Genomic DNA, 13,613 nt, shown 5'->3' with positions numbered 1-13,613 from the left:
CCTGCATCAGTCCCCATTAGAAAATATTCAGTTAAAATTCATTTCATAAAATTTGTTTTATATTAGCCTAATAACTTGTCAATATTGGCAAATTTTAGATGGCAATATCTTCATGGCCTAAGAATTTCAATCTTGCTAGGGCCATATGTATAAGTACATAAGAGAGAGAGAGAGAGAGCAACATGGGGCAGAAGATATATGCTAACAGTCTATTGTACCTCAGACAAAAACTAATTGTGGGGTTAGAATGGATTCTATCACACAAACTGATCACTCCACAATTTTTAAGATGACCAGTCTTTTATGATGCAACAAATTCCACATGCAGGTGTATAGGTAATTAAAATAAAATTTTAGTTGTTATAACAAATTCTAGATTCAACTATAATTAGTTATTTAAGACTTAGGCTTTTAAATGTGATTTGAGGTTCCAAGCACCCGACACCAGCTTGTTATAAACCAAACCTGGCATGCTGGATTTCTTACATATATTTAACATTAGGACCATGAGTGTTGACTAATTAAAATGGAAGCCAGACATTTAGATCAACATGGAAAAAGTCTAGATGTAATGCTAGACAAGCCACAATTTTATGCTTTCCCGGCTGTAGTTAGATAATGCCTTATTAAATAGGATGCATGCAATTATATCCTGTATAGAAACAGTATTAAATAGGATGCATGCAATTATATCCTGTATAGAAACAGAGGGATTACAGATAATAATTAAGCTCTGCATTCTAGTTATACATTTTTCTTATTTGTTGAGTAATTCATATGATAATTGAGTTTTCAATATCAAGCGCCTAGCTTATACTACAAATTATATAAACTAACACATACTAAGCAAAACATCTAAGCTTCATTAAACAAGATTGTTGAGTGGACGACTTTGTCAACTTGAGCACTGAGAGCAGAAATTAAATCCACTTATTAAATAGTTAAACCTAAACCAAGAGTGGCAGAAATGCTGAGAGATGAATGAATAAGTTTCGAAGCGTAATACCATGGCTGCGAGGCTTGCATTGATCTTGCTCCTTTTCATGGATCCCATCAAGAATGGAAATGAAAAACTCATGCACATCCTGCTGTTCATAACTAGCAAGATTTGATGCATGTTGCCACCAACTATGAAAGACAAGCAACCATGAAAACAGTGAATCTAATCAGAACTTTGAGCCATGAAAACAGTGAATCTAATCAGAAATTTGAAAAGTGATGCATTACTAAGTTGACATCATGGTTTGCTGATTTGAATGGGCAAGTAGTGTTATGAAGTGTCCATGTGTCCAGAAAGCACATAGAGCAAAAAGAACACGCTTTCAAGTGTCTGTAGAGTTGATAACCAGTCTGCTGTACATATTTATATCTATCAGATACGCCAAATGGTATGTGCTAAATTTACATATTTATATCCTCTGATTAGATATATATAATAGGTTATGATACAAGTCAAACACTAAGTGGAGACACTCCAGTCTATCAGATATGCCAAACGGTATGTGCTAAATTTACTATTTCAGGTCTAGACTAATTGTCTTAAGCAAGTCAAACAAAGAGGCTATAGGATATTCGAGTTGTTAAAGGCGTGGTATTTTTGCAGCTGCTCATGATATGAATGGTGTGCAAAGTGTAGAAGCTCAAGGGAGTTCGCCTTTTGCTTTAGGGTAGTAGAGTTTAACAGAAAAAATAAAACCAGAGTAAGGTGCAGTACTTAATTCTAGGAAGGCAAAGAATACATCACGAAACATGATTTGGCTTCAGCAAAATCATCAGTGTATATATCTTGTGGATGAAAATTTTGAACCATCTAGCATTAACTGTAGGATAAAAGATCTTCATGAAGAACAACCACAGCAGGAATAGATAATTTGAGATAGGAATCCTCGGATCGGCAATCCAGCTTCACCAAGAATAAGCCACAAAACGACCGTGTGCATGTAATTTTAGTACAAGCTCTCTCAACTGTTGTTTCATGACCCGAATAAGACACCGGGAAATCCGTAAAAACCCCTCTTTTTTTCCTCTTTCCAAGCATAGTTAGCCTTCTTTTAACGGCTTTGTTTATGTTCATCTGATGGCGGTAACTAACGTAATCATCAATCCAGCAACAGTTTAAAAGACTAAGATTTATCTCCCACCCCCCAACAATTTAAAAGAATAAAAATCATCTGGCAGCCTCAATCGGATAACCAAAAGAAAGAAGAGAGAAGAAGAGACCGATACCTGTGAAGAAACTTGGCAGGGCTGAAAGGCTTCCGATCACCGGCGAAAACGGCCGAGTACATTGCGTCCAGATCACAGGCCAGGCACGGCTGCGAACCGCCGGCTGGATTTTTCTGCTCAGCCACATTGCTCTTTTCTTTGCTCCCACCCTTCTTTTTGTTTTTCTGCTGGCAAACGTAGCGGCTGTGCCGATCGCTCAAGAAGTAGTTCCTCAGCAGCGGCGTGTGGAGCAGCGCCTGGAGCACCGAGTTCATGAAGCAGGTGTTGCCCAGATTGTTGAGACCCCTCAGTCCCCACGGCAAAGAAGAGGGCGAGGAGACGGAGGAGGAGGGGGAGGAGTTGGCGGTGGTGGTGGTGGAGTTGGCGGTGGTGGTGGTGGTGGAAGAGGTGTTGCCTTCTTGGACGATCAACGGGCTCGACCTCCGCCCGATCACCGCCCGCTCCTTCGGATCCGGCGCCCACGCCCGGTATTCCACCCTCCGCCGCTTCGCCCGCTTCTCCGGCGGGCGTGGCGGAAGGTGGGAGGACGATAAGGAGGTGATGGAGATCACGACGGCGGCGTCGAAATCGGGGTCGTACACCTGATCGCAGCAGGCGGCGCAGAAGAGCTCGGCGCGGTCGACGTCGAGGGCAATCTCATGGCTGGGGACGAGGGTGGCGTGGTCGGGAGCGTGGGCGCGGCAGGAGACCGCGGCGCAGGAGAGACAGGCGTAGAGGCGGGGGCCGTGGCGTGTGGCGGTTGGCGGGCACGAGGCGCAGCGGGGGACCTCACCGGGGTCGCGGCGGACCTCCGCCCGGCCGAGGAGCGGGGTCGGAGGCAGCGGTGGAGAGAGCGGAGGGGCGTCCCGCAGCCGGAGCGGTAGGCCACGAGGTGGGGGCACGGCGGCGGGAGACGGTGGGGGCGAGCAGTGGAGAAGGAAGAGGACATGGGAGGCGGATCTGGCCCTCGGATCGGTGCGACGTGGGGGAGATAAGCCTCATCGGTCGGCTCGGAGTCGGAACTCAGTGAGTCATCGTAACGCGGGTACCGTCAAAACAAGGTTTCTTCAAGCAAAATGCTAAAACTTATCTGAAAACTTGTATATAGAAAAGAATAAGATAATTCTTTAGAAAAAAAAAAAAACAAGATTACTGCAGGAAGGATTAATGAGGGAGGATATGCACTTTTTCGATCAAAATAAATGATTCGGAAATAATAAATAAATGATTTAATAATTGTAATTCGGAGTGAATGAGGGAGGTGCCGGGACGAGTCGACTCGGAGAGGGTACGGACGAGGGAGAGGGGCAGGGTATGGTCGCTGGACTGATCAGCAGTGATGGGAATTTCCTCATCTGTGCCCTCTTAGGACTTTGAGTGTCAACGAGCAAGTACAGAAATGGGCAGCGTGCCATCGCCGGAGGGGAGGATTGGCTGTTTGGCCCGAGCAGTGACGATATGGTGAAAGTTGGATTGACTGCATTGCACGTGTTAACTTTCTGGGTCGGACTGTGGGCCGGCCTGTATACTGGATTAACGTTTGAATCCGAGTCAGGTCTAGACCTGAGTCCTTTGGAGATACCTGACAAGGATCATGTTCAGTTCAGATATTTCACAAAGATCATATTCATGTACAAGTTTAAGGAACTGGATACGGATAGAAATCCTTGTATCCTATCAAATTCAGATAATGATATGTTCTAAATCGAGTTAACAGCCACACAGCCATCTTGCCAACATTCAATTTTGTTAAATGATGATGGGTTTGTAACTTATTTAAAACTTAAATGTTTAAACATAGTCACCTGAAATATTTATGATGTTTATATTTAATATTAATATTTTTATTGAAAAATATTTTTCCTTTAATAAAAGAACAATTTCATTTTTAGTCTTTATGGTATGTTCAAAACTTTTTGTTCAAAATATTTAAAATATGAATAATGTCAACACCTTTCTATATTTGTACATAACTTTTTTAAAAGTTTTTCTAAAAGATAGATAATTCATGATTCTTATGTTGCAATTGAAGAATAATTGGGGTACTTAATATATATATTTTTAGTATATTTTTTTATTTTATATATTTATTTAAATAAATTTTAATTTCAAATATATTTATATAAATCTAATTGGATCAATGATGTTGACTCTTGGCCAAATCAGCCTTTTTGTGAGTATAATAACTGCATCTTAGACTATTATTGATTACTGTATGCAATTTTGATAGTAATTTTGTTTCCACTTTTTATAGTTATATCATTTATATTAGTTTTTATTATTGAATTTCACTTAAAATCTAATTTATATTGAAATATGACTTATTTCTTTATTAAGATAGAAAAATATGGATAGTTATCTTATATTTGACTTATATCTATATTTATCTTAAATGTAGATTTTTGTATGTATATCCTTCTAAATATATGAAATTGCTTGAATATATTTACAAAATTATATTTGTATATAAATTTTTATAAAAAACTTTTTTGCTCACATATTTTTCTTTTTCTATCTTTTTTACATATGTACCTATACCATCTAATATCGTTAAAAATAAAAATTTTAGATTAAAATAACTGAAATATCTTTACAAATAGATATATAAAAAATATTTATAAGAATATATATATAAATAAAAATTTTGTAATAATATTTATGTAATTTCATATATTTAGGAGGATATAAACTAAAAAAAATAATCAAAACTCGACTGAAATTTGTCAAGTCTTTCACGATTCAATTGGATTGACAAGTCAAATAAAGAAAAAACAAAAAATTAAGTCATATTGTCAATTTTCTTTATTTAAGATCTTAACTTGATCAATTTAGAATATTAAGTAATTATTTTGATAATTCTATTTTTCATTTGATTTTGATATAATTATTATTATTTAGTCTGTGATATCTATAATTTTTATTATTTTAAAAGATTAAGGCCTATTAAATTTGGATCATTATAGATTTTTAGATCAGTAAAAATTGTTTTAGTCATTTGTAAATAATGAACTATTGTTTGTTTGTTGAGGCAATAGTTTTATAAAGATATAATGGTTTATTCTATAAGAATTGGTATTAATGTAGTTCATGCAACATAATAATATTGTTTTTTTTTTTTCTGTCATTCTCTTAAATTAAAAATAATAAAATTATCTTTACTGTATTTGACTTCTGCAATTTGAGTATGAATCCTAAATTGAACATAGTTCATCACAAGCTCTGAGAGAATAACAATTCTATTTGTTTAAATAAATAGGGATTTGAATAAACAAGGAAGAATATGAAGAGTAGACGCTCTCATATTGGAACGGCTCAGGTCGGAGACTACTCTCTCCCGGAAGACGAGTTCCCAAAAACCGGCTCAACTGTGAACGATGAGGAGAACCGCAGAACCCATCTCATCTCTTCTTCTTCTCTCGTGCCTCCTTCCTTCCGCCCTCGCAGGTCCCGCCAGGTGCTCTCTTCTCTCTCTCTCTCTCTCTTCCTTCTCTTCATTCCATGAGAACCCTTATTTAGCCTCTCTTCTATCTTTAACAAGGACCCTTAATGGACTTCTGTTTATAAGTTTCATGGCCCTGGTGATAGGGTGCACGATTGCAGGTCGCGTGGAGTTGGAAGGTGGGCTTCCCCAATTTATTTCATATGTTTTCTTTATTAATTGCCTTCTGTCTCAGATTCAGACCTAAGCGACACATATTGATGCATAATATTGAATCACAATGCCAATGGAAATTAAACGTGTTACAAGATTGTATTTGATGAGAAATTTGAGAGCAGATCGACAACGTTTGCATAATGTTGTCTCTGAAAGATTCGTGCTTGCTACTTGCTCGACTTTGGATTCTGTGTAATGTTCATTGCGGTACCTAAGTCCATCTCTTGGTATATTTTCGATTGTAAAACCTAAAGTTAGGGTAAAAAATTTGAGTCTTGTCTAGGTTAAATAATTGTGGTAATGACCAATTTCTTGGATTGGTGGTTAGTTTCAGGACATCGTCTCCCAAAAAGGCGATGGCGGACTCAAAAGAAACTAGAACGCCGGCAATGGTTGGATGGTCGGGATCCAGGAAAGCAGGATGCCGCCTTCATAACTCTCAACTCTGGTCCCTCCAACTCTCTCTCTCTCTCTCTCTCTCTTGTTTCTTCTTATCTCTCCATAACGACGTCAGGCAATAGTATTATTTCTCTTGAGACGTATCTGGCGGCTGTTTCGTCCTGGTGGATTGGATCCAATTTTCCCCTCTCGTGAAGGTATTTTATTCAGCCCCTCTTTTTTTTTTTTCCTCCTCTTTCTCCTTCAGTGGATTCCTTTGAAGCCGTGAGCTTCTGATCATGTGTTTCTTAAGATAAATAAGGAGTGGATCGAGAAAATTTACTTTCAAAATCGAATCTTGGCGACCGTAAACAATCTTCAGGATGGCTTTCCTTTAATTAAATGGCTTCAAGAATGCTTCTTTTTATTGGTTGAGATGTTGGATTAGTTCATGCTGTGTCCTAGTGCACCAATAAAAAGAAGAAGAATGAAACAAATATTTCTCTAAAAATGAACTGTCTCAAGAATGAGTTCTCTTTGAAAATCAGAATTTTCGGTGATCATGAAAAAACTTTCAGAACTGTTTTTCCTTGGTCAGATGCCACAAAATTTGGTTCTTTACTCGATATGTGGTATGTATTCTAAGTATGTTGTACTCATTGGTGCTTCTGCTTCATAGTTCCTTTGTTTGCTATTCTAATTCTCATTAGTTGTTGATCAAGACTACAGATGTTGGACGGTCTCTTTATGTCTCATGCTTCCTATCATGCTTGCATTTTCTGTTTTATTATCTTGTTCTAGCTTGTTCAAACACTAGGTTCGTTGTGCCACTTAATTTGCACAACTGATTTGATCTTATAATAGTCATGGTTTGGAATGATGGCCTGTGAAATATGTTGCTATAGAGAACATGTGGTAGCAATCTTAGGTTTGACATAGTTGTAGGTTTCAAGAGAACGAGTGGATGGAGCTGATTGTAATAATAGAAGCACTGAGGATGTGGAAATTTAGTTGCTTTCCAGTGGGTGGAAGCAATTTGTGAAAATATTTTAGGATGAAGATTAAGAGCGATTTAGAAAAGCTTTGCATGATCAGAAAATGAAATCTTAGAGGGGAATGAATGGTGGTTTGTCAAATTTGAAAAATGTGTAACATGAGAATTATTGGAGTTGACACTACATGTCTCAGCTTGCGTTATTAATATTGCAGACATCACAGGTGCAGTAAACAGTAGAATGGGTGGACCATTCAATTTTTTGCAAATGGACCAGCATTGGCATCAAATTCCATTCATCTGGGCATGTTGTTAAATCAAATGTATAATAGCCATAATAATCCAACTAAATGAATCTGCTACTATCAAATAGCAAAACACAAATATCATCATTGAAATTTTTTTGATTTAAATTTCTGGCATTATTGGAATTTTGTTCATCTTGCAGACCTTGTATGGTCTCTAGGGCTAAGAGTCATGCGGCCATGTCATGTGGCCAACCTGGGTGATGGGCACGGGTTGTGACAGGAATGGTATCAAAGTTTATGTTTAGGTATCCTAGGGTTTAAGTTCAAAGTGATAGTAAGCGAGTAGACCTTTATGTTGGTCACAACTATATTATTGTTATAATTAAGAGATGCATTGTTGATGTTTAAGCACCTCGAATAAAGTAATTTGAGATCACTAATAATGACAAATGTAGGTTGATATGGTACGGGGAGGCAGACATGGGTGTGGTACGCACCAATAAGAGCACCCCAATGACCCCAGTGGTAATGATCTTGAGATGAGGACTCCAGGTGAACTTGAAATCTTGCTCGAGGAACAAGTTAGTACCTCCCAGCTAATGCAAGAATTCGTGCAATAGCAAACTATTGACATAGCAGATATGATAAGAACAATGAAGATGCAGCAGTTGCAACAACAACTGCAGCAGTATCAATCTATGTGGCAGCAACAACAATTCATGCAGCAGCAGTTGTAGCAACTAGCAACAACAATTATTGCATCAACAACAGTTGCAGCAAGTGCCTTACCTATTTCCTCAGTTGTAGCAATGAGTTGGGGTCTAGTAGGACCATCATGTTAGTTCAGCAGAAGTTAAGAAATTTTGCTCTATCAACTTTTAAAGGCACTTTTGACCCTTTAGAGGCTGAGAATTGGCTGAATAAGATGGAAAAGGTCTTTGATGCCTTTTGGTGCCCTGATGAGGACAAGGTCACTTACACCTCTTTCATGCTATTGAAAGAGGCAGACATCTGATGGAATATAGAAAAAGGGAAGATGGGACAAAATGCTGCACCTCTGACTTAAGGAAGATTTAGGGAGATTTCCCATGATAAGTATGTCCCTCGAAGTATGTGGTGGTAGAAGTTTTGAAAATTTGCTCGATTGAATAAGATAGTCGCTCAATATATTGCAAAGTTTGAAGAACTAGCTAGGATGTTGAGGCTTAATTAGGGGGAATATGTGAGGATTCATGTGAACGTATGTTGAATCTCACATCGGTAATGCATTGGATAAATCTTGGGTACTTATACAGAATCAAAGAACTTAAATAATACTTTCCGACTAGGTTTTTTGGGTGAGGCCTGGGCTTGTTGCAAATGGTATTATGGTATTAGAGTAGACTCGGACCATGGCTATGTGGACTAGGGGACATTGCACATGGGTCCATTTGAGTTGATCATGAGCTTATCATTATGTTTGTGATTGGATTTAAATGAATTTGGATCCTTAGCGTGGTGAGAATGTTAGTGCTTAAAGGAGGGGATCATGTGAGGACCGATGTGGGCATATATTTAGTCTCATATTAGTTATTTGCAGGAGAGATCTAGGGTACTTGTACTGGATAAGAAATATAAATAATACCTTCTGGCTAGTCTTTTTGGTGAAGTCCTAGGTCGTTATAGTGACAAAATAGCATTGTTCTCACATGAACATAGGCAATGATGATTTTGTATTAATGCTTATGGTCAAATTTGGGTATGTCTTTTTGGTTTAGACATCTACAACTTTTTCCTAATACTAGCATACATCCACTTGGAAGACTCAATAAAAGAAGGTAGGCATGTACCTTGAAGCTTGTCCAAAACTTACTTGTAAGAGCATCAAATAGCAATAATTCATTGAAATTTTTGGTTTAACATGCCAGTCTTTTCTCTAATTATTTTTTCTTGCATATAGCCAATTTCTTCCATTGAAGTTTCTATTTTCTCATGCAAATTTCTTCCTTTTTTCACTTTTGTTTGCAAAGTATTGCATAACACAGTGCATATTGTTTTACATTAAATATTGCAGATTACATATATTCTGCTACAAACTTGGAAATCAAAAAATATTCAATAGATGTAAGAAGGAAAAATCGTTAAACTTGCAACCTATCATGCTTTGCTGAACCATCATAAACTGCCCATACTAGGGTGTACCTAATATACGGATGTGGAACCATGATGGTTCCTAGATTCGGTTCAGTGTATAAGCCAAAACAGTCCATCCCAGTCTGAGCTGAGTGCAACCACCCTGAACCACTTGGTATTGACCCATGTTGCTTGGTTTCGGGCGGTACCATGGCCAGGGGTGAGAAAAAAATGATGGAAGTCTATATCAGTGCAGGATGTGTATCATGTCATACCAATTGTACGTACCAAACCGATACTGTGCAGGGTGTGGATCATGTTGTACCAATTATATGTACCGAAATGATAATATTACCGATATATTTCCTTGTCACGGTTGTGCGGACCTTGCAACCTATAATGTTCAAGTAAAAGATCAAAAGCCTTTGAATGAAGTAACATTCAGTCACACATGATGAGAAATCTGTAGTGGATGCATTAACTACTTTTTTTTTGGGAATGGATCCTCATTTGATTTCCCTTCTAATTTTCCTCCATGTTTTGAGGGAAACTTTTGTGAGAACCTGATTTCTGTTTTGAATCTCCTTGCTTTGCTTTGGTTGAAGCTTATATCTGTGGAATTTTTAGAAGTCATGGATGTCTGACATTGAAACTTTTTAAACTATATAAAACTGAAGGGAATAAATTTCTGAAGGAGAATATTATGTATTGACTTGCTAAACTTAGTTATAATATGCCATCTGTTAAACCCATTAGTTATACATCTACCACTATTGAAAAGCATAAATTTAAGCAGAAGAAAGGTTTCATGTATTATCTCTTTTCACCGGGCAGTATCAGCATCCATGTAATGGATGTTAAACATCTACTAAAAATGCCTTCCATTATGTCTATATTTCTCATAAATTGTTTAAATAACAGAAAGACTTTTGCTCTTTCTGCTAAAACTCCATGCTCCAAATGTTAAACTTTTTTGCACTTTTAGCAAGTTTATGACGTAATGTTCTTTGTGTTCCAAGTACTTTAGATATAGCAAGGATGGTAGGAACAAACAATATCTTCTGGTGCTCGCTGTTCTAGTAACAACCAAGTAACTGAATTTCCAGCCGACCTGCAGCTTGTTACAGCTGGTACTTCTCATCTAGAGCCATATAATGATGATGATAAGAAACACAAATCCTCTGAGCAAAGTTGAAGCTCTTCAGTTCAAGTTCTTGCATCTTGTCCATCAGATAAAGCGGTCACCAGAAAATCTTCTAGTTGCACAGTTGTTATGGAGGTTGCGACTTGCAAGCTTGATATGAGATGGTGAGTCAAATGTGAAGAGACCATGTCTGAAGATCTATAAAACGAAGGCTATGGCAGTAGAGCAAGTGTTTGCTGGTTGACCCACTCTGGAGTACTCATTTAAGATTCTTGTTATGGGAAGAACTGATGTAGGCAAGAATGCAACCGTAGGTTTGATTTTTGATGAAGCAAAGGGACCAACTAATGCATTCGAACGTGCCTCTTATCATATCCGAGAAGTTGTTGGGACTATTAATAGACACATTTGGCTTTCACCTGCACATCATAACCACTGTCGAAACAGAAAACTTGTGCTTGCAATGAGAAGGTTTATAAAAAGGTATCCACCAGATGTTGTTCTATTTTTTGGATGCTTGATGCCATCAATAAGGGCTACAGTGATTACCCATTACTGAAGCTTATAACTGATGTTTTTCGGTTCTTCTATCTGGTTCAACAGCATACTTGTCATGACTCCTTTGTCGCCACCTTCTGAAGGACCTCACAGTTACCCTGTCAGCTTTGAAACATCTGTTCACCAGTGTACATATCTGGTACAGCAGTACACACATCAGGCAGTTTCCAACATGCAGCTTGAGATCCCCATTCCTTTTGGTGGAGAACCATCTGATGTATATGACAAATATAGAAGGTGAGAAGGTTCTATAGAATGGCTAGGTTTGGAAGTCTTAGTTTCTGTTACTGTGCATAGCCGCTAAGGTATTGGGGGATGTTATATCTGAGTTCCTTCTCTCAGCGGGCAATTAAACAGATAAATCCATCTGTTAATTGTTGACTTTTATCAATTTTTAAATCTTTAAAGGCAGTATTGTTGCCAGACGATTATATTCTTGTGAGATTTCTCATTTGAGTGGAATCAATTAAGGAGGTGTTTGATTGGGGGGAGTGGGGGTCTAAAATCGGAATTGGAATGGATAACTCTTATTCAACTATTTGGTTGGGAGGAGTTCTTTTTCGATTTTGATTCTGGGGTAGAATGAGAATGGCTCAATTTATGTAGAACTCAATTCCTACTCTCCTCTATGGATTCAATTTTTCATTTCAATTTTGATTCCGATCACGAATCAAATGTTTCGGAGAATTTGGTCATTTCAATTTCGATTCCAAGCTATTTTTATTTTCATTCCTATTTTGATTTCGATTGCGGATCAAACACTTCCTAAGAGAAGTCAAGAAAGTGGATAGAGAAATGGGGAAAAGGCTGTCAAATTTGAAATCTCCAAATTTTAAGATGCAGAAATTCTTAGGAAAGTATTCTCTGCCATCTCTGAAACTCGCATAGTTGCAGGGTTAAAGATAGACTATCCTATTTGCCTATTAGATGTCATCGATGCACAGTAGGCTACTTCTATTGAGTACAGAGAGTATGGAGTTGTAGTGGAGGAAGAGAGAGGCTAGAGTCTATCATATTTAGGAATAACATTATGGAAAAAGAACAAATAAGAAAAAATCGGTCCAACTCATGCAGACGCTGTACTTCTCACAAAGTCATTCTATCCTTTCACAGAGTGAGAGGGAGTGCTTGCTCTAGGTATGTCTTGAGCCTTGAGATTACTTCTGATCATTTGATGGCCGTTAGAATGTTGGTGTTAGAATGTTGGTGATAGAAGAAGAAGAGAGAATCCATCGTATGTGACAAGAGATTTCTATCTTTCGGACACAAAGGTAATGCAAAGTGATTAACCTATGTAACATCTCATTCCCAAGGACCCTAATTTATATGTTTGTTGTATTTTCTTAAGCAAATAGAGATTTATGTTTGGTAGAAAAGTGCAGTGCATTATACATTTGAAGGACCTATTGCGACATTCTGTTACCTAGACAGCTACAGTAGCAGGACCAAGCAACTAAAACATAGCCAGCCATACAAAAAAAGAGCAAAACCTGACAAGGACCATATATTAGAGGAGCCTTGCAACGTAGAAATGCCAAGTACAAAGTTTTATCAGTAGCAGCAGTCACCGTCAAAGAAGCCCCGTATATTTTTCAAAAAAAAACAAAAAAATTAAAAAAAAAAGCCCCGTATAAGCTGATGCAAGCCGCCATGTATTTCAAATATAATGAGTACATGTGGCAATAATAGCCGATCCATCGTATATCTGATTTGAATGAAGTAGGTTTTATCTCATTTAGAATTGAGCAAATAATCGAAATCTGAAAAAAAAATCCATCCAATCCGATCCGATAAATATTGATTTCGGTTAGTTGAATGACATAAATTAGATGGAATTGAATAGGGATTTATAAAAAATTCATTATTTATAGTCAGATTCGATTTCTACATTTTTAATATATATGAAATCGAATCTGACCGATGTAGTATTTTACAAACTTATTTTTATTTTGAGACGGTATCGTTTAGACTTCAATATTTTATTCTAAAAAATATTTCGTCCTTCCTTTAAATTCATAAAAATATTAATATTGAATTGTTAATGGAAGCACATCAATTGAGACAATTTTGAAGTGAAAACTTTCAGATGTAGTTGCTTTCAGATGAGTGAATCTTTTATTTTTCTATTTTATTTTATACAGGTTTAAAAATAAATTTAAAATTTATAAGATTTAGATATTTTTTATATTAAATTAATAAAAAAATCAAATAAGCTTAAGTAGGCTAACATTGGATTTAAAAATCAATATTGGATCAATATTGAAGTCCAAATTGACACAACACATCTGAATCCATTGCAAACTGTTCACTTCAGTTTCA

At 37.3% G+C, this 13,613-nt stretch overlaps 1 protein-coding gene and 1 long non-coding RNA gene across 12 annotated transcripts in view; one reads left to right on the top strand and one right to left on the bottom strand.

Annotated features, from left to right (window-relative positions):
• Positions 1-3,615, bottom strand: part of LOC105039058 (ubiquitin C-terminal hydrolase 22) — a 5,444-nt gene extending 1,829 nt beyond the window's left edge. Inside the window, 3 exon segments of the mRNA XM_010915036.4 lie at positions 1,007-1,128; positions 2,227-3,031; positions 3,034-3,615. Coding sequence (XP_010913338.2) covers positions 1,007-1,128; positions 2,227-3,031; positions 3,034-3,154 — 1,048 coding nt within the window. The 5' untranslated portion in view covers positions 3,155-3,615.
• Positions 3,616-5,477: 1,862 nt separating this feature from the next.
• Positions 5,478-11,907, top strand: LOC105039057 (uncharacterized). 11 transcript variants are annotated; one of them, XR_012134683.1, is made up of 4 exons: positions 5,478-5,659; positions 5,771-5,823; positions 6,195-6,456; positions 10,612-11,907. It is a non-coding gene; the product is annotated as an uncharacterized lncRNA (long non-coding RNA). The 11 variants fall into 11 exon arrangements; XR_003799872.2 differs by having other exon boundaries at positions 5,744-5,823; XR_012134678.1 differs by having other exon boundaries at positions 5,744-5,823; positions 6,189-6,456; positions 9,534-11,907.
• The last annotated feature ends 1,706 nt before the right edge of the window (positions 11,908-13,613 follow it).

This window comes from Elaeis guineensis, chromosome 1, assembly GCF_000442705.2.
Source record: "Elaeis guineensis isolate ETL-2024a chromosome 1, EG11, whole genome shotgun sequence".
In the NCBI taxonomy this organism is placed as follows: Eukaryota; Viridiplantae; Streptophyta; class Magnoliopsida; order Arecales; family Arecaceae; genus Elaeis; species Elaeis guineensis.
The sequence above is the reverse complement of the archived record's forward strand: the minus strand, read 5'-3'. Positions and strand labels throughout refer to the sequence as shown.